General features: G+C 47.9%; 8 protein-coding genes across 8 annotated transcripts; 2 read left to right on the forward strand and 6 right to left on the reverse strand.

Moving 5' to 3' along the window:
* Positions 1 to 199: 199 nt before the first annotated feature.
* P174DRAFT_184093 (uncharacterized protein) lies at positions 200 to 3654 on the reverse strand. The gene is made up of 4 exons (XM_024821264.1): positions 3345 to 3654; positions 2071 to 3274; positions 1324 to 2017; positions 200 to 1265 (listed from the first exon to the last, which is right to left on the reverse strand). Exons 1-4 carry the CDS (start codon positions 3441 to 3443, stop codon positions 254 to 256), a joined length of 3009 nt encoding a protein of 1002 aa, XP_024683078.1. The 5' UTR covers positions 3444 to 3654; the 3' UTR covers positions 200 to 253.
* Positions 3655 to 3784: 130 nt separating this feature from the next.
* Positions 3785 to 5092, forward strand: P174DRAFT_504211 (kinetochore Spc25 family protein). Its single transcript, XM_024831197.1, has 2 exons — positions 3785 to 4147; positions 4211 to 5092. The coding sequence occupies exons 1-2, from the start codon at positions 3916 to 3918 to the stop codon at positions 4753 to 4755; spliced, it is 777 nt and encodes a 258-aa protein (XP_024683079.1). The 5' UTR covers positions 3785 to 3915; the 3' UTR covers positions 4756 to 5092.
* P174DRAFT_441774 (SKI complex subunit WD repeat protein SKI8) lies at positions 4773 to 6136 on the reverse strand. The gene is made up of 5 exons (XM_024827410.1): positions 5809 to 6136; positions 5549 to 5718; positions 5404 to 5497; positions 5158 to 5344; positions 4773 to 5100 (listed from the first exon to the last, which is right to left on the reverse strand). Exons 1-5 carry the CDS (start codon positions 6080 to 6082, stop codon positions 4917 to 4919), a joined length of 909 nt encoding a protein of 302 aa, XP_024683080.1. The 5' UTR covers positions 6083 to 6136; the 3' UTR covers positions 4773 to 4916.
* A 595-nt stretch (positions 6137 to 6731) lies between these two features.
* Positions 6732 to 7323, reverse strand: P174DRAFT_441777 (mitochondrial 54S ribosomal protein bL32m). Its single transcript, XM_024827411.1, has one exon. It carries the CDS (start codon positions 7221 to 7223, stop codon positions 6822 to 6824), a length of 402 nt encoding a protein of 133 aa, XP_024683081.1. The 5' UTR covers positions 7224 to 7323; the 3' UTR covers positions 6732 to 6821.
* Positions 7324 to 7654: 331 nt separating this feature from the next.
* On the forward strand, positions 7655 to 9003 carry aspD (septin aspD; the record flags this gene model as incomplete). Its single annotated transcript, XM_024822301.1, has 6 exons — positions 7655 to 7793; positions 7867 to 7995; positions 8058 to 8139; positions 8191 to 8328; positions 8387 to 8600; positions 8665 to 9003. 6 exons carry the CDS (start codon positions 7655 to 7657, stop codon positions 9001 to 9003), a joined length of 1041 nt encoding a protein of 346 aa, XP_024683082.1.
* Positions 9004 to 9382: 379 nt separating this feature from the next.
* Positions 9383 to 10570, reverse strand: P174DRAFT_441780 (guanylate kinase). The gene is made up of 5 exons (XM_024827412.1): positions 10456 to 10570; positions 10279 to 10392; positions 9986 to 10158; positions 9752 to 9874; positions 9383 to 9677 (listed from the first exon to the last, which is right to left on the reverse strand). Exons 1-5 carry the CDS (start codon positions 10469 to 10471, stop codon positions 9528 to 9530), a joined length of 576 nt encoding a protein of 191 aa, XP_024683083.1. The 5' UTR covers positions 10472 to 10570; the 3' UTR covers positions 9383 to 9527.
* A 276-nt stretch (positions 10571 to 10846) lies between these two features.
* Positions 10847 to 12814, reverse strand: P174DRAFT_431407 (putative Golgi matrix protein; the record flags this gene model as incomplete). Its single annotated transcript, XM_024825692.1, has 7 exons — positions 10847 to 11070; positions 11137 to 11243; positions 11301 to 11580; positions 11641 to 12076; positions 12138 to 12527; positions 12589 to 12728; positions 12805 to 12814. 7 exons carry the CDS (start codon positions 12812 to 12814, stop codon positions 10847 to 10849), a joined length of 1587 nt encoding a protein of 528 aa, XP_024683084.1.
* Positions 12815 to 13218: 404 nt separating this feature from the next.
* Positions 13219 to 14332, reverse strand: P174DRAFT_486586 (putative DUF814 domain protein; the record flags this gene model as incomplete). Its single annotated transcript, XM_024830777.1, has 4 exons — positions 13219 to 13812; positions 13884 to 13987; positions 14158 to 14197; positions 14260 to 14332. The coding sequence occupies 4 exons, from the start codon at positions 14330 to 14332 to the stop codon at positions 13412 to 13414; spliced, it is 618 nt and encodes a 205-aa protein (XP_024683085.1). The 3' UTR covers positions 13219 to 13411.
* Positions 14333 to 17201: the final 2869 nt, after the last annotated feature.

Here is a 17201-nt window from a genome sequence, read left to right on the forward strand (position 1 = left end):
GTCCATCGAGGGAATCACGCAGAAATCACTCATACTATGCGGAAGAGTCTGTAAAAATACTCCCTTGGAAATTGGTCTACTGTTCAGTTGGTGGTTCTCTAAAGTAATCTGTAGAGTGGCCACTCGCCAACTGCAACGTCGGTAAACAGATAGGGTCGATTCATCTCCGTGGGAATCACTTCTCGTCACTCTTGATCCTGAGCTGGCCCTGCGAATATTCTACTTTCAGAACTTTCTAGACTCAACTTGTCCTTTAAAAGCCAGCTGCTCTTTTCTTTTTCCTCGCCTTCATGGAAGTTTTCCGACTGCCTTCTCGACCTCCAAACGTACCTCTTTCTACCTGGGTCATGGGTAGATCCTCCTCGATTGCTTGACTACTCTGTAATCTTAGCATTCTGGACGGCTCGCCGACCTCTGGCTGGCTACCCCATTCTCGAGCGGCAAGGGCATTGGAGGATACGGGAGGCAGCTGTGATGAATTCAATGGAGTGCCTTGCGACGCCTTTTTCCGCAGGCGCCGTTTCGGTGTTGTGGCTTTAGAGGCACGTTGCAAATCCTCTTCCTCTAGCGTCTGCGCCATCCTTTCCCAACTATACGCGGCCGGGTCGCTACCTACTTGCCAATGAGAAAGCAAGTTTGTCATAGCTCCAGATGGTGGACGCTGGGTGTAGAAGGTTGCCATAGAAGCTAGTCCACAGTAGACAGGTTCCGTTCCGTTTGTACTCTTGGATACTTCTTGCTCTTCTGCCACAAAGTTGCTCTGGATAGTAGTTTTGCTGGCTGCCGGCTCCAATGTATAATCACTAGAAATCAGTCTCGGTACGGATAAGCGTCGTTTACCGATTTCGAGAGGAGGATTGACTGGCACGGGCGACGAGTCATCAATTGTTTCACGATTCGTGTCTTCCCTCGAACGCACAATATCTGCTTCGTTGAGCGGCTTACGCCGTAAAATGAGCTGCGTCAGAGCAAGCTCTGCTGCCACTTTGCGAATGACCCTTTCTTTCATAATTCGCGAGCGCCCAGGGATGTCGTGCTGAAGGGTTGAAAGCCAATCATTAACTAACCGATCGTAGATGTCGACCAGTTTCACATTCGAGGATCCGAATAGGTCCAACGACTGTTGGGGAAAGATTGATAGTTGACTGTTTGTCAAGGGATTGCGAGACATTCTCGGAGCCAGAAATTCGTTAAGAAATCCATCATAATCATGAGCATTCTGGTCGATGTCGTCTAGCAGGGGACTTCCGGCAAGGACTTCTAGCCTGTTAAGGTATCAGTAATAAAATCACAAAGCATACATCCGGCGTTGACAGGACCTACATGGTCTTACTATTAGGAAGATGAGTCAAGTCTGCGGAGGCCATTCTGTCCTTCAGTTCTTTGATAGAATCTTGGAAGCCTCTGTCTTGTTCTTCGCCGACTTCACTTGACCCCGCAATTATCTTCCCGAAGGCAATGGCGTAGATCGAGCTATAATCAGTTGTCCATTGAGGAGTGGCTAGTGGCGTTATATGAGAAATTCCCGTATCTGCGACAGTGAACGTTCCCCTACTCACGACCGACTCATCCCAGTCGTCGACCACAAAGTCATCCCGCGAGCGAGTAGACTGCTTTCTCCGAACTCCGGGATAGCGCTTCCTTAAACGTAAGGCGTCCTTTCCCAACTGCTGGTCATCTGCACTAACCCCATTCTCACGCGCAGGGCCAATATATATCGACTCCCGGACCGCAAGACGCGAGTCTATTGTGAACAGTTTTATGATTTTGGCGGCAGCATCATATTGCTCTTTGCTCCCGGCCGAGGGTGCATGTGCGATTTCTCGGAGAACCAGAGTTGAGAATTGAGCTGCATTTGGTGAGATCTGAGTCTCTGCGCTCTCTTCAGATACGGGAGGGATCTCTAGAACGAATGGGTCCGATATAGATGTTAGATGCATGTATCCATCCCATGCAATTGGAACTCGATACGCCAATACCACGTGATTAAGCCGAGAGTACAAGACAAGATACAATTCTTCAAAGCATATTGTTAGCGTATCACTGTGAAAGACAAGAGTAAAGGCATACCTTCAGAAACGACAAGAGAAGACAAACGCAATGTCGTGTCCTCCGAATCTCTGAAATGGCGCCAAGACAGAATGGGTAACAGAGACGGCCTTGAAGCATCATTTTGAGAGTCTGCGGCAAGGACGGATGAAACATCAAGCCAAAATATACGTGATGTTGTGAGAATGAACACTTGTGACACATTGCAAGCACTTCTCTTGACATCCAAAATCCATTCTGATTTCCTCTTGAGCTCAAGCTCTATCGCAGAAGGTTGAGTTTCATTACCCTCTGTCCGATAAAGTATGGGACAACGTCGATCCGACACAATGAAGCTGTTGACATCGCCCACCCATTCGATTACTGCCCATCCATCGTGTCGAGGAGAGCCGTCGATATTCTGAGCATGGCCAAGGTCAAGCCATGGTAATGAGCCGGACTTGACGCACGAAGCCTTCCAATTGCCCTTACCTCGTCTATGTCGACCTACCATTTCCCAGACGCTCCAATTTCCTCGCTCATCGACAATGGCCAATTGTTTCTGATACCAGGGGTTAAAAGTGACGTCGGCATGTGCATAACCTCCGGTTTGGGAGTGCGAAATCTCGATCAATGGGTTCGCGTCAAGGCGGGAGGACTGTGTATGGCTCGGGACAACACGGTCACCATCCTGGTAGATGTGCACAGAAACCGGCTTCCTACGATACAGAGGTCTAAACACAATCGTTGAATGAGGAAAGCGAGCGGCGGCCCATGTCGGCTTCTCTTCTACCGTCCGCGCAAAACATATTTGGCGGACGGGGGCACCTCCTGCGGACCATTCGGTACACTCAGCGTCTCCAATCATCGGGATCCGGATTCGAGCTTTCATTCCGTGCTTCAGTTCAGCAGTACCTTCTTCTATCTTTCGGAATGATATGACATTGCAACATTCTCCCCCAACAGTGATGGCGATCGGCACTACTCGATTGCCTGATTCATGATTCTCGATATCCACTGCATTCCCCAAGTCGAAAAGAGAGGATACCAAAGGGTCGCATAATTCACCTGCCGTTGTAATAATGTGGGAGGCTGTCTCATTATCGACTAAGGGCCAACAAGCGGCTAATTCAGGGTGCACTCTAGGTAACAAGCTTCTATCCTCTATGAGTGATGACTGTGGCGCCGTCAATGGTGAAACAATGGTAGTCTTCGTAACTCCTGTATAAACGAGGAGAGATGCTTGCTACTGAGTTAGTACACTGCAAGCCCAAGGTATTCTTCATGACCTTTCTCTTTAAAAAGATTTCACTTACACCGGGCAAGCGTTCTAGAAAATGTCCAAGCACGTGCTTCCGGCTGATAAATCGCTCTTCCCAAGTGCCCATAATGTAGAGCACTAGTGGAATATTCATCCATTAGGCGTTTCTGTACTCTTACTGATATATCCGATAATCAACAGGGTGAGCATGTCGAACTGTCAATGGCCGAGATCGTGTCTGCTCCAAAGAACTAAATTTGCATTGATCTTGTGTGGAGATAGAACCAAGATGACTCGTCACCATGTCAACATAGACAATCTTTGATGGTGAAAGTGATGGCTGCCTTGCTATTCGAATGGAGAGGGAGTCAGGATAAGAGTGTCCAGTCCAGCAATTTTTGGACTTTTTTACTAGATGTTGCCAAGCGCCGTTAGCTTCGGCAGTTGCGCCGCAACAACAAACATCAGTAGCGTCCCCGCTCATGACTAGATAGAGTCACTTCTCAATAAACGCGACACGGATATGGTTCTTGACTTATCAAGCACATTAAGTATTTTTCTCTGGACTGCTGCGTCGACTTGAGAATATATACGGCGAATTTACACTCTCAGACATCCTGCTCACAATGTCGTCTTCGTTCGAACCTTCACTTTCGACGAGTGGTGTGCGACCGCCACTCGCAACAGCAGATGCACCATCGATGGCAGACACGCTACCTAGCATCAATTTCGGATTTGAGGACTTGCGTAACCGCATGGCTCAGTTCACCGCTCGCTTCGATGCTTTCATTGAGCGAGGTCGGAAACAGGTGCTAGAAGAGCGAAACCAGTTCAGGATAGGATTGGCAGAGTTACAAGGTGTGTGTACCAATCATCCATAAGAAGTTCAATGAAAGCATAAGTCGCTAACATCAAATTAAGAGGATCAGCGCATGCGACAAAGAGATATTGAGATTATTAATCTCAAGGCCCAGACGCACGAGCAGACCCTCCAGAAAGAGGCGGCTGAGGCAGCCGAAATGCACGCTGCTATCTCTTCCGTCGCATTAGAACGCGACTCTCGTCTTGCGAAGCGTGACCGTCTGAAGCAACAAATTGAAGAAACTCAGAGTGCCATCAACCAGAAATTAGAAGCCCAGAAAGCTCATGCCCGACATCTAGACGCACAGTCGCGATTGAACCTGCCAGAATTAGAATTCTGGCAGGATTATCTATGTTTGCGAATCGAAGGTGCCGGACGAGAAGATCGGTTGAAATTCGTCTACAGTCACCTTTTGGAGAAAGATTGGGACACGGAGGCGTGGTTTGAACTAGGAACCGCCAGTCGCGATTACGAAGTCTTCCATACGCGGCCGAAAGTGGATAGAGAAGCTCTGGAGCGGGAAGTCGACCTCTTGAACGAGGACCGTGATTTTGGGGCTTTTCTGAAAAGGATGCGCAGGCTACTTGTCGAATCGCTGAAGTAGGGTGTTACCCGCTATTGGCTAAGGAAGCGTGATATGACTTCTATTCTACTTGACTGTTTTAGACGATACAGTTCGCTTGCTCAACCGCAGCGCGGGAAAGAAGAATCCCTCTCGTCTGGTCTTTCTCCAAAAGCACAATAGGGGGTCTGCCCAAACAGTAATCAGCCACCAGTTGCTTCGCGATAGAAAGCTATGCTTCGGCTTGCTCCAGCAGTAGCAAATCCTTCAGACCTCCCAGTCTTTGGCAGCCATTTGGCGCTCCAAACCGCCTTCTCCGTTTCTGAATGAGTTGCGACGCACGACCTTGTATCAATTGACCAGACTTTAACTTTTCCGTCAAATGAGCTTTGCATTCGTTAGCTGTAAATCTTAAAGGGGTTTAAATTAGTCATATCAACCGACCTGCTCAACAGGTACTCCCCTGTATGGCTCCAAGAGAGTGAAAGAATCCAGGCTGAGTGACCCGAGAGATTTGCAACCTGCTCTCCAGATGAAGTGTCATAAAGCACAATTACCCTTGAATCTCCAGCGGCAGCAAGAAGCTTTCCTCCAGGAGAGAATGCCACAGTCCGTACTGGCTTGACCAGACCTGCAGGATATCAGACAATCTCACTCCCGAGCTTTCCGTTCTGAGATGGAAAGAAATACCTGACAAGCTGAATGGCATTCGCCCAGTTTCTGTACTGAAGATGTAGACACTACCGCTCTCATGCCCACTAGCAATAAGGCGGCCATCCACAGACTGCAGAGCTCGCATGAGCACCTCCACTGACGAGGGGCAGGTTGAACTTACCATGTCCAAGCAAGTGCCAAAACTACCCTTGGTTTCGTAGTCTCGAATCAGCTCGCCGCTAGCATTGAGATCCCATACTCTGATGTGTCCATCCTGGGTGACGCCAGCGAGGTACTGTCCGTCATCTGACAAAGCTACAGCCCAGGTACCAGCTGCACCTGCCATGTTTCCTATTGATTCATCAGTAACATATCAAAGTTGTTAAGTCTTGAAGTAATGAAACGAGTCCGGTAGATCGACAAGAACTTGGATTGTGGTACCTGAAGCAGCGTCGTCCTTGGACCAAGTTCCCTCGTGGCAGGCCCAGACATTGATCTCTCCACCAAAGCCTACACTGACTGCTCTGGAGCCTTTCCCATTTGTCACTATATGGTGACAACCGACTTTGTGGGCACCATCAATGGATTGCACCAGCGGGAAATCAGGGTCTGTTGTGGAATGAATCTTGAGCGCAGTTGCGCCAGAAGCCGACAGGATTCGTGTATCAGTTACAGCCAGTGAGAAGATATCAAGAGGATGGGCTGTATCCCGCATAAGGTACAGTTAATAAAATTCAGACCAGGAAAGAAGTGAAAGTGTCAATCTTCTTCATACTGACCATTGTCCGCGGAACCCCACGACAGGTATTGTTTCGACTATGTATGTTCAGATGTGCTGGGACAGCCATGACAATTCTCTTTTAGGGTCTTACCATGTTTAATCTATCTGAGTCATGGGGGACACTTGGATAGTCTTCTGTCTACTCTTTGATTGAAAAGAATGTTTGAATTGGTGAAGCTCGATAATTGGGTATGGTGGCTGATACTCCGTAAGTGGTCGGTGGTCGTGGGAAAATAACCTAGGTAAGGTAGGTATTTGCTGGTGAGATCATGGGCGCGAGCGGCCACGAGTCCCACCATCCCATACACTTCGTGCAGTAAGCACACTTTTTTACCATGTGGAGATTCCAATGAGGCCGAAAGATTACTGAGAGGCAATTATCGGTTTTGAAGGCTTCAATGATAACTATACACTAGCAAAGCAAGAGAAAAATGGGAAGCAAAATTTGTACAAATGGCTCTCCAATCAAACCAGACGCCGAATGCCATGCAGCATACCCTATATCCCAGCTGTATAAAAAGTACAGGTCTCTCGGTACCTCAGATCTATCATCCTTGATTTTTCATGATTCAGTTTGCACGGCTCACTGTCCTCTCAGGTCACCGTTGTGTTCCACTCATGCCGCCTGGGTGTGCTTCCATTGCTTCTTAATGTCTAACCAGGAAACAACTCATCAGAGTCTCGATAGACCAACGTATCCAATGGGCAAGAACATACCTTCAACGCAGTGTGGACATAAAACATGGGCACGCTTCATTCGACCGCATCCAGAACAAGTGTTGAGGTTTTTGAGATCTTTTAAAGCCTTGCCAGCCATCTGCCTATGACGCTTTTTCATGTGGGACGTCTTCTTTTTGGGTACAGCACGCAGGACGGAATCCCAGATGCCGGAAATGATGCCGGGAAGGTTCAATGATAGGGCTGCAGGTCTCAGCAGTCGATAAGGGAGGATTGGAGAACTCTGCAGAGACCGCGACCACCGTCCTGCAGTGGAGGAGGATAGAGGTTCCGAGGCCAGAAGCACGCGAGGGAACATGTATGACGAGATGGCGGATTGAAACATTCGTAAAGTCATTTTCTTGGTATTGGTAGTGCCCGTCGGACCGAAAGACAGAATGGCGGAATTGACACGGCCTTTACGTTGCTTTCCCTGTCCAAGATCGCAAGAATTTTGGACTTTGTCGGAATTCTGAAGCTTTTCCCAGCAGACCAGTGGTTTGCTGTGTTTGGATCCGGAGATGCACTAGTCCTCATATGGTATAGAGTTCCCCTGAGTTGTGACAACAATTAAGGGGGTTCCGTAAGGTAGTCTTCTACTCCAACTAGAAACTCCAGACTGGCATTCTTGGGGTCCATTCAGAATACTGGTTGATTTCATACGGAGCTTTCTTGGTCGACTTTTGTTCGTTCTATCTTGGCCTGTCATCATCCAAATATTCAGCTTTCCATTGCTCAATTCCTTCATTTGATTTGGAAGCCATAACCAACGAGAGCACAGTTCTCAAGATGGCCACCACAGCCAATTCGAATTCGATCAACCCAACCACTGTTTTTCCTCGCAGTCATGTTGGCTTTGACAGTATCACATCTCAGATTGAGCGGAAGCTCTTGAAGCGTGGCTTTCAGTTCAATGTGATGTGTGTTGGTACGTGGGCGGCAACTGTCCAGTTGTTCCTTGAACGAACTCGCATTGACTGTGTCCTTTACTCTACCAATAGGCCAGACAGGTCTCGGAAAGTCTACTCTGATCAACACCATTTTTGCTTCCCATTTGATCGACTCTAAGGGTCGTCTGACGCCCAACGAACCCGTTCGATCGACCACAGAGATCCAGACCGTCTCCCACAGTGCGTTGGTGCCGGAGGATAAGATCTTCGACAGGAACGCCTTGCTAACGGTTGTTTGCTAGTCATTGAGGAGAATGGTGTACGCCTCAGGTTGAACATTGTCGACACTCCGGGATACGGCGATCAAGTCAACAATGATAGATGGTATAGATATAACCTACCTGCTCTTCGATGACCAAGCTGATTGTGCCATAGTTGGGACCCCATCGTGAAATACATCAAGGATCAGCACTCAGCATACCTTCGAAAGGAGCTTACTGCTCAGCGTGACCGCTATATCCAGGATACCCGTATCCATTGCTGCTTGTTCTTCATTCAGCCATCTGGCCATGCGTGAGTCTGGGCCATAAAAGTTATCTATGGCTCAATCTTGCTGACTCTGCAAATGTAGTCTCAAACCCATTGACATTGTCGTCTTGAAGAAGCTCTCAGATGTTGTCAATGTCGTTCCAGTAATCGCCAAGGCAGACTCGCTCACTCTCGAGGAACGTCAGGCGTTCAAGGAGCGCATCAAGGAAGAATTCGCTTTCCACAATCTGAAGATGTACCCCTATGATAATGACGAACTTGATGACGAAGAGCGTGCGGTTAATGCCCAAATCAAGGTCAGACCTTCTACTACCCGTGCCGCTTGTATTCCCTGCCCGCCTGGCTCTAACCCTCCCTTAGGACATTATTCCATTCGCCGTCGTCGGCAGTGAGAAAACTATTGTCGTTAATGGACAACAAGTTCGCGGCCGACAAAACCGCTGGGGTGTCATCAATGTGGAAGACGAAACCCACTGCGAATTTGTTTATTTGAGGAACTTTCTCACTCGCACTCACCTCCAAGATCTGATTGAAACAACAAGCCAGATTCACTACGAGACTTTCCGTGCGAAACAGCTTCTGGCCTTGAAGGAGAGCAGTGCTGCGGGGGCCCATTCTGCTGGCAGCCGGCCTATTAGCCCTTCTGCCGACCGGGAACTCAGTCGCAACTCGCAACGGATGACCATGAACGGCTATTAGGTGCTCGTAGAGAGTGTGTCTCAGGACCAGTCTAATAGCTTCGGCTGGCCATGGTCCATAAACATACTGCAGTCATTTCCGGTCCACCCCCAAACAGCGATAAAGGACCCCTTCTCTTCCTCCATTGCCTTCTCATTCGGCAACTTACATTTTACTCTAGCAGCCTTTTACAGATATCCTTTTCAGCCCTCATATTGTTCATCAGGCCTTGTTCTCTTTTTTAGTTTTGCTTTATCTTCTCTCCGTTCAAGAGAGTGACTGGGTCTACCACCTTTCCTAGATTTGTCGTCTCCAGACGGAAAAGAGACTAACATTCGAATTGTTAGTATAGTCTTGATGTCCATGTAATTAATCTCTCTTATGTTCGTCGACGGCGAAAGGACCTCCTTGATTAATGGGTTTCTGTGGGCCGAGGCCAAGGCAGATGATGCATTGTTCCAGTATCGCAGCCGACAGTATCTACGGACGCTGAGGTATACAGCAGCGCTGATTGAAATAAAACACGCTAAGACATTCCCAATAAATCATTGACGCGCTCCAAAGTTACCACCGTCGACAATCCAATCGCGCAGCTCCTTATATGCCTTCTCCAGGTCATCGTTCACGACGGTCTTATCATGAGAGCCAGGCTGCGCAGCATATTCCAATTCGTTTTTAGCTTGGGCAAGGCGTTTCTGCAGCAGAGTTAGATTTCCAGCGGACAGTCTGGCGAGTTGAGGGAGTGAAGGAATGTGGAGGACACCCATACCGTCAAGCTCTCCTCAGTCTCGGTTGCTCTCCCACGCAGTCTTTTCTCCAGTTCTTCAATGGACGGGGGCGCTAAAAATAAGAATCGAGCATCGAGATCGGTGCGCTTGACTTGCTTCACGCCCTATTGCAGTTCAGTCGTCAGCTGTTGTCTCGGTTGAACTATGATCCATTCGATGATGGATTTCCCTCTCCTTCTCTGGTCTATCAATTCACGTTGCAGGACTATTATTACCTCCATCTCAATGTCGAGAACGCAGATCTTGCCCTTCTGCGCAACATCCTTCACAGCCTGCACAGTAGTGCCGTAGTAATTGCCGCCAAACTGCGCATGCTCGATAAAGGCATTCTTGCTCACGAGATCCAGGAAATCTTCTTTAGTTGTGAAGTAATACTCGCGTCCATTTTCTTCCCGTGACGGGGAGCTCGAGTGGTATCTAAAAATAACAGACACCGTTCAACGCCATTCCACCAAAAGAAACGGTTCGTAGGCAGAGTCAGTGAGGGTTGGCAAGGGGTTAGACTTACGAGACACGGATAAATCGAAAGTATCAGGGTATTCGGCGAAGAGTCTCTTGAGCAAAGTCGACTTCCCAGCCCCGGAGGGACCCGATACCACCACTGGACGGAACCTTTGCGCTGCTGCATTGGTCAGTCAACAGCGATGAGGAATACGACGATAGGCGTTGGAACGAGAGATCGTACCAGCCCCGGTAGCCATTGTCAATCTGGAGTACCAAGAAGTCAAAGAAGGGCGTTTATCATTCAACTTCCCAGCTGTACGAGAGCTGAATAGGCGAAGCATAGGCCAAACATGAGCAGAAAAAGCCAACAATGGCTTGTCCGGTCAATAACAGTCCCCCACTATGGTGGCAGAAAGAAAGCGGTGGGCAAGCTTTGGTGCAAACGTCGCAAACATGCGGACGATTTCAGCATTATTACAGAGTACTACGAAGCAAGTCAAGAATGGAAAAGGAGAGAAGATCAAAGGTAGTCGGCAAGCATGAGCGAATGTGGAACTCGATAAGAACCGGCTTATCATAGAGAAGATGCTAGTTTTCTATACAGTCCCAGACAGAGCCACCCTTGCAAATCATCAGGGTTTCGGCGATTCTAGATTCCCACTAGCCTGTGACTCCTGCTCTAGGAAATTGGACCAGAGTTCGGCCAGAGACTCTTTGCTCGGGTTCCCGTGGTCCAGGAAATCTGTGGCTAAGGTAGGTGTGCTGGGTGTACGGTGCATGGATATACTCGGTATTTTGAGCTTGCCGGCGGTACTTGATGTTCCTGGGCGTGCAAGGCCTGCTTGCTCGCGCTGCTCTGTCGTCAAGTGTCAGTGTCAATTCACAGTTCGCACGATGGGGTATGCACGGTGTCTTCGCATACCGTCCGTCCACCCCAGGAGAGCTGCGATAAGCTGCAGTATTTGAAACTTCTTCGGATCTGATCGATCAAGGGCGAGAAAGTGCAACAAATGATTTGTAACGATGTGCCTAGATAACTTTAGTGAATAAATCAGCAGTGCGGGCAGGCCTCAAATTCCGACTGACCTATCGACATTATCCTCAGCTCTGCCTTTTTTGAGGAATCGTAAGGCTTTGGTGAGATGGTCGTTCAGTGTCACAGCCTCGTGTCTTAACTTCCCGATCAGGAGATTCTTCTCCTTAACTTCTTTTTCAAACGGTTTTACCCTTTCAAGCTCCTTCTGGGCAGCCTGAAGAGCTTCCTCGGCCTCACAAGCTTTCGTCTCGGCGCCTTGGAGAGCCCGCCTTAGCTCCTCAAGCTGAGTGTTCGAGCTTTCTACGAGGTCACGGAGCTCTTGTTTCCGAGCTAGAAATAGTCAGCATCGAAATCAGCCAGAAGCGCCGATATACACAGAATATGCTCTACCTGATTGAATCTCTTGCAAAGCACGTTGTAAACCGTCCACGGTGGCTATCTGAGAATCACGCTCGGAAGCGACTTTCTCGTACGAGTCCTTAAGAGCAACCAGCTGCTCTTCAAGGTCGATGACCTTTTCACCGAGGCTCTCTCTTATGGATCGCTCCTCCATAGCGAGTATTTCCCAGTTATGCATGGCTTCTTTTGCTTGCTCGAACTCGGACTGCAGATATGATTCTTGTTCCAAAAGCTCCTCCTTTTCTTTTAACCAATTCTGCTGGGACAGGTTACTTCGACTTCTCAGTGTAGCGATTTCATTTGACTTCTGCTCGTTATCTTGGGTGAGTTCTGCCAGCTCCGAGTTTTTCGCGTCCAAGGTATCTCTCAAGCTTGAATTCTGTTGCTCGAGCTCCTCGATCTTGGAGTTGGCTTGCGCAATTTCTTCCTATGGAGTTACTTAGCTCACGCGCTAGGTCAAGGTCCTTGAGATAAAGACTTCAACATACAGCATCTTCTTTGAGCCTTTCGCCCAGCTGCGCTTTGATGGTGTTCACTCTTTCCAGGAGCTTCTGAAATTGTGTCTCTGCGTGCTCCTTCTTGGTTTCGGCATCGTCCAATTTCTGTTGAAGAGCTTCCATCTCTGCGCTGTGTTTGAGCTGTATTTCCTCCAAAGATTTGCGCATGTCTATGACTTCGGCGCGGAGAGAGTCTCGATCTCGAACAAGAGCGTCAAACCGGTCCGACGAGGGTGACCCCGGATCTTCAATTTCTTTGCCGTGTGCATCATCATCATGGAATTTCGGATCCGCAGATCCTTTCGATTGGTTGTACTCGATTTTATTTCTTAGAGAAGCCCCAACAGGTGTAGCCTGAGCTATCGTAGGTGGCTGGGAGTCCTATTGCTTTGCGTTAGCGACGATTAGACCACGGCGGCTATCTCGTGGCGGCATCACGAACATCGGCTCCCTGGGTGTCAGAGAGATTATCAATTTGTTCACTCGAAGGCCCTTCTTCTTCTCCGTCCTTGACCTTGACATGGGCTTCCTTGTTTTTTGCAGTGCCCTTGTTCTTCTTGCTCTTTTTCGACTTGACGGCTGCTGCTGAGTCGTCAGCGTGATTTCTGGGCAGAAATCTTGAAGATTATTTATTAATTCGAACCAACCAGCAACCTACCTTCGGGCATCTTGTGTAAATGTGGTTCAAGGAAGCTTCGGTGGGATGGTAACTGCTTAGATGGCCGGCGCTACTCTGGGTACTGGATCCAGGGTATACCTGTCAACACCACTAGCGCGGTTGCACTTGTTCCGAGCCAAGTCCGCATCCTAGTAGTTACGACGTCCAGGACGAGCCCACTCTGGTTACTGTGGCAAGCACTTATCGAGACATGCAGGTAATGAGGCATTACATTTTTCCATTTTTACGCTAGGTTTCACAAAAGGTGAACTTGCGTTAGAGGGATGGAAACAGAAAATGTGTCTTAAAGCGGCTCCGCGCAATGCATCTATGCCGGTATGCCGTCCACTCTCGACCGGGTAGTGCGGTGCACTCAGCAGCCACTATCCATAGGAGCCATGTTTCGTTATATTGTCATAAACCGTATCGGTCCAACGTCGAGAAAGCCTGGGCGACAATCACACATGTGATTCATGTGATTCTATACTCATCCTCTGCCGAGAGCTCATTTGCCTCGAGGAGCCTCAACTTCTAAGGGAAGAAGAGACTACAGTAGCTCTTGTTCAACAAAGTGGTCGGCATAAATTTGATACTTAGCAGATTTCATTCACATAAAGTCATCCAGGAAGTCCGAGTCTCGATCCTGATTGCTGGTTGCCTGCATGTTCTCTTCACTGAACAGGTCATCGTAGGCATGCTCTTTCTGCCATTTGAGCTGTTCACGCTCCCTCTTTTCCTGTTTTTCCCTGGCACGTTGCTCGTCTCTTGCTCTTCGTTCTTCCTTTTGCTTTTTCTTCAGAAATTCCTCTTTCTCTGCGCGAAGATCCGGAAATCTCTCCTCGCGAGTCTTGTTGAGCCTATTGACAATTGCATTTTCTCGCTGTCGAACGTAGACTTTTCGGACCATTTTGGGGTTGTGGAATGAGACCTGTCCAGTCGCCATTGACCCGTCTTTCAGCAAGTTTGACCATGGCGTGTAAATCACTGTGATGTTATCCTTCTTGTTTCCTGCACTGCCGATAAGCTTTACCTCCCACTCTTATATTCTGTCACATGAACAGAAGTGCTTCAGGGCTGACCTTCAATGGAATTGGCTTTGGTGAGCTGGGCACAGTCTTCTAGGAGCGGTTGTGGGATCTGGTCCCACGTTTCACCATCGCGAAGGCGCAGGTAAACGTGGGCACTCGATAGATTATCGACATGGAACTGGGTACTCCATAAGTACAAGAGTTTGGACTTCGTTGTGCTTTGAGCCTTGGGGGTGGGGTGGACAACAAACCCTGGGGTGATAACCATGAGTTAACTCTTAGCACTCAGCGCAATGATGAGGATATAGGTGGTGATTAGCGGTACCAGACATCCTTCTCTAGACCATATTTGATGAGATCCTCATCTAATAGCAGGGACTTTTAGATCTAGGGCACGTTTCGCAGAGTCGAAGAATGGCTGTCATACTTTCAAATTTGTCTTTTCCGACATAGATAAAGGCGGCAGGTTTCACCACATTCGAGGTAAAGTAGTATACCATCTTGCCGTTTCTTCTTAGCTAGCAGAACCACCATGAAAGAATCTTTCTCTTGATTCAACGTTGATAAGCGCCAGTGGATAAATTCAGTAAGAAATAGTGGGGTGGGATTTTCTAGGTTTGGTCGTTTTCTTAGGAACTTCAAGGTGGGGAAATCTACCACGGAGTACGTATTATCTACCTCTCTCCTCATAGTACGTGCCATCTCATAATGTAGTCAGGTTACTTGTCGTTCTACTTTTAGATTCACTTCCCTGTTAAGAGCCTAGCCTTCTTAGTTTATATATGAAATTTTATGGCATCAGTGATATAGCTTAGCGTCGGACTTGATATACTCATAGTAAGTACTGGTATTAGGAACGCGTAAGCTTAAGCTTGTAAAGTCTTTCTAATGATGACGCATAGCCAGGTAGTTCTTTGATAATAATAGTAGGAGATAAGTTAACAACTACCTCTAAAAATGGAATTGGCTAAGTATCATTGAGAAGCAACTCCGATCCGAGCTCAGTGTAACAGATTGTCTTAGGATCATTTCCACCATAAAGGTACCTTAAGTACGGAGTACCTTAATAGGTACGCTGATGTACAGCTCTGCCTTTCCTCGGCACCATTGGGGATACTCTAAACCTTTCCGTCATCGAACTGTCAAATAATCATTTCGATCATTTCAGGCCTTCAAACCGAGTCTATACTGCCCACTCATGTATGGTCAGTTATGCAAACTTGCAAAGGTCCTCCATGTATGCACACATCATACCACTCCGGCTTGCCGAATCCCAAATTTCCCTGGGCCCTGATCATAATTGACTTATAAGACCCGCAAGGCTCCATGGCTCGGTGGAAAACCATACTGGAATCGGATATCAAGCCGCATATACTATCTACCTGAAACTGGATCCGAAGTGAGAACGCTGATCGAATAGTAATCTGTCATCCCGATCTGATAGTAATCAACGCGGCTTGATATATAATAATTCTGATTATTATGGAACATAGTACGCTCACCTGGATAAAGACGCACTATATCGCGGATATGATTCCTCGATACTTCGTACACCGGAAGAGACAGCTTGATTCGGACAACAACAGGTATTCCGGTACACCCGGCTGCCAGATTCTCAGCAAGAACCAGCATGCACAGCACGAAGTGCTTTCCTTCCCAGGGGGTGATTGACATGTAATTATCCTATGGCTATATCATTATATTCAACCAGTCGCGATGGCAACAATGTGAAGTTCCAGCGCAAGTGAGAGATAGAGGGATGATTCATGATCTACCCCAGCAGGACAGGAAGGCCAGCAGAACCACCAGTCTCATGACAGTCAGTCTCGAGTGTCATTGTCACTGATTAATCGGGTGATATCGCATTCATATATACTCTGGCTTCCTTCCTTCTTTGCCCTTCAACCCCTTTTTGTCTTGATTTTGCAGCGCGGAGAAATTCATTCGGAAAAGAAGCTTAGCAGTAAGATATCCTTGTCGTGTTCTTGAGGATGGCAGAGTGGAAGTTCATTACCTACGTGTTGCTTTTGAAAGGACTATTTACACCACCTTATGTCATAGGACATGGATACTTACATGGAGAAGTAGCAGGTACGCGACTGCAACCATCAATTACAGAATACCCAGTGAGGGAAAGCTGAGGAATCTGTACTCGCGTTGCCCAAATTCTACCCGCTTCCTTGCCCTCCCAGGTTGGGACAATGGCAGGACCTCTGAGAAACCCCTTGATTGCATGGGAGTATTTGACTCATACTACCGACTACCAAGCCACAATGGACGACCATGAGATTGAATGCAATCTCCGAAATCAGAAGTTTGAACCAAGTGCGATCATGCCAGTCATTCAATTGCTAGCTTTCCGTCGACGATATCGGTTGATTCGCTGCACTCTACTAGTCACAACTCGAACTCACTACTAGCAGTGACCACAGATCTCCACTTAGCTCATGCACCGGACATGGTGTCCAAGCGATATCCATGGTTGATGTGGCATGCGGAGGAAGAGACAGAGTAGGGGTAGCACATACTCCGTAGTCCGAACCTATATAAAGTAGTATCCACCTCTCAACTTCCAAGACCAAGACCATACAGGGTAATCAGGTATTTGTTTCGCGTAAGCGCCAACCATTTTGGGATTACCCCGATACTCAAAACAGAATTTGTGTGTATCCTGTAAGGTAGGGAGTAGTCCGTTCATACCCCGGATGCCCGAGTCTCGGGTCCACGATTGTCACTTTCCGCTGCAAGTAGTTTTTGGTCAGTAGTCATAACAGTACTTAACTACTGGCCTAGCAGAAGGAGCTGATTTCAGTGATGGTCGCCAGATAGCAATTCCACAAGATGCAAACCGTGAATGGGTCGATATATGATTCGTCGATTGACAGGGAGAAAAACCGTTACGCCAACTCGTCAAGGGATCGATTAGCGTTTGAATCAGTCTCAGGCAGTCGGGCTACGGCAATAGATCCGGAGTACAGTTAGACCAAGTGACTTACTTACATACCACTACCATGTCTGTTCGTTTGTGGCATTTCTGCTACAGAGGTCTACAGCCTACAGCGGGTATGCCCGTACCAAGACTCCACCTGCCACATGGTCGTTATTGAATTATGAGCACTTGAAAACAGAACAAACTGCTTATGAGAGTCCTATCAGCGCGCTAAAGGATCTCTAGGCTCTGTCTAGACTTCCTTCACTGTGTTTTCTGCAATCTCAATCGGCTGTTGCATCAACTGATTTGTCGGATTTCGAACATACGCGTTGCGAATGGCTCGCGTGCGAAAGTGCGAGACTGCTTGTAGGATGTATGAACAAAGGGAAAGACAGAAGAAACGGCAGATCTTCCAAAGGCCAACAACATGTAGCCGT

The sequence above is a fragment of the Aspergillus novofumigatus genome, assembly GCF_002847465.1.
Source record: "Aspergillus novofumigatus IBT 16806 chromosome Unknown P174scaffold_4, whole genome shotgun sequence".
NCBI classification, from domain to species: domain Eukaryota; kingdom Fungi; phylum Ascomycota; class Eurotiomycetes; order Eurotiales; family Aspergillaceae; genus Aspergillus; species Aspergillus novofumigatus.

Coding starts and splice junctions, on each gene's coding strand:
- P174DRAFT_504211 (XM_024831197.1), top strand. CDS start 3,916: ATGTCGTCTTCGTTCGAACCTTCACTTTCGACGAGTGGTGTGCGACCG. Junction 4,148..4,210: donor AGGATTGGCAGAGTTACAAG/GTGTGTGTACCA, acceptor CATCAAATTAAG/AGGATCAGCGCATGCGACAA.
- P174DRAFT_184093 (XM_024821264.1), bottom strand. CDS start 3,443: ATGAATATTCCACTAGTGCTCTACATTATGGGCACTTGGGAAGAGCGA. Junction 3,275..3,344: donor TTCTAGAACGCTTGCCCGGT/GTAAGTGAAATC, acceptor CTAACTCAGTAG/CAAGCATCTCTCCTCGTTTA. Junction 2,018..2,070: donor TTCTCTTGTCGTTTCTGAAG/GTATGCCTTTAC, acceptor TATGCTTTGAAG/AATTGTATCTTGTCTTGTAC.
- P174DRAFT_441780 (XM_024827412.1), bottom strand. Junction 10,159..10,278: donor TTTCGATTTATCCGTGTCTC/GTAAGTCTAACC, acceptor CGTCACGGGAAG/AAAATGGACGCGAGTATTAC. Junction 9,678..9,751: donor AGACTGAGGAGAGCTTGACG/GTATGGGTGTCC, acceptor ACTCTGCTGCAG/AAACGCCTTGCCCAAGCTAA.
- P174DRAFT_441777 (XM_024827411.1), bottom strand. CDS start 7,223: ATGACTTTACGAATGTTTCAATCCGCCATCTCGTCATACATGTTCCCT.
- P174DRAFT_441774 (XM_024827410.1), bottom strand. CDS start 6,082: ATGCGGGATACAGCCCATCCTCTTGATATCTTCTCACTGGCTGTAACT. Junction 5,498..5,548: donor TTGGCACTTGCTTGGACATG/GTAAGTTCAACC, acceptor CGAGCTCTGCAG/TCTGTGGATGGCCGCCTTAT. Junction 5,345..5,403: donor AATGCCATTCAGCTTGTCAG/GTATTTCTTTCC, acceptor GATATCCTGCAG/GTCTGGTCAAGCCAGTACGG.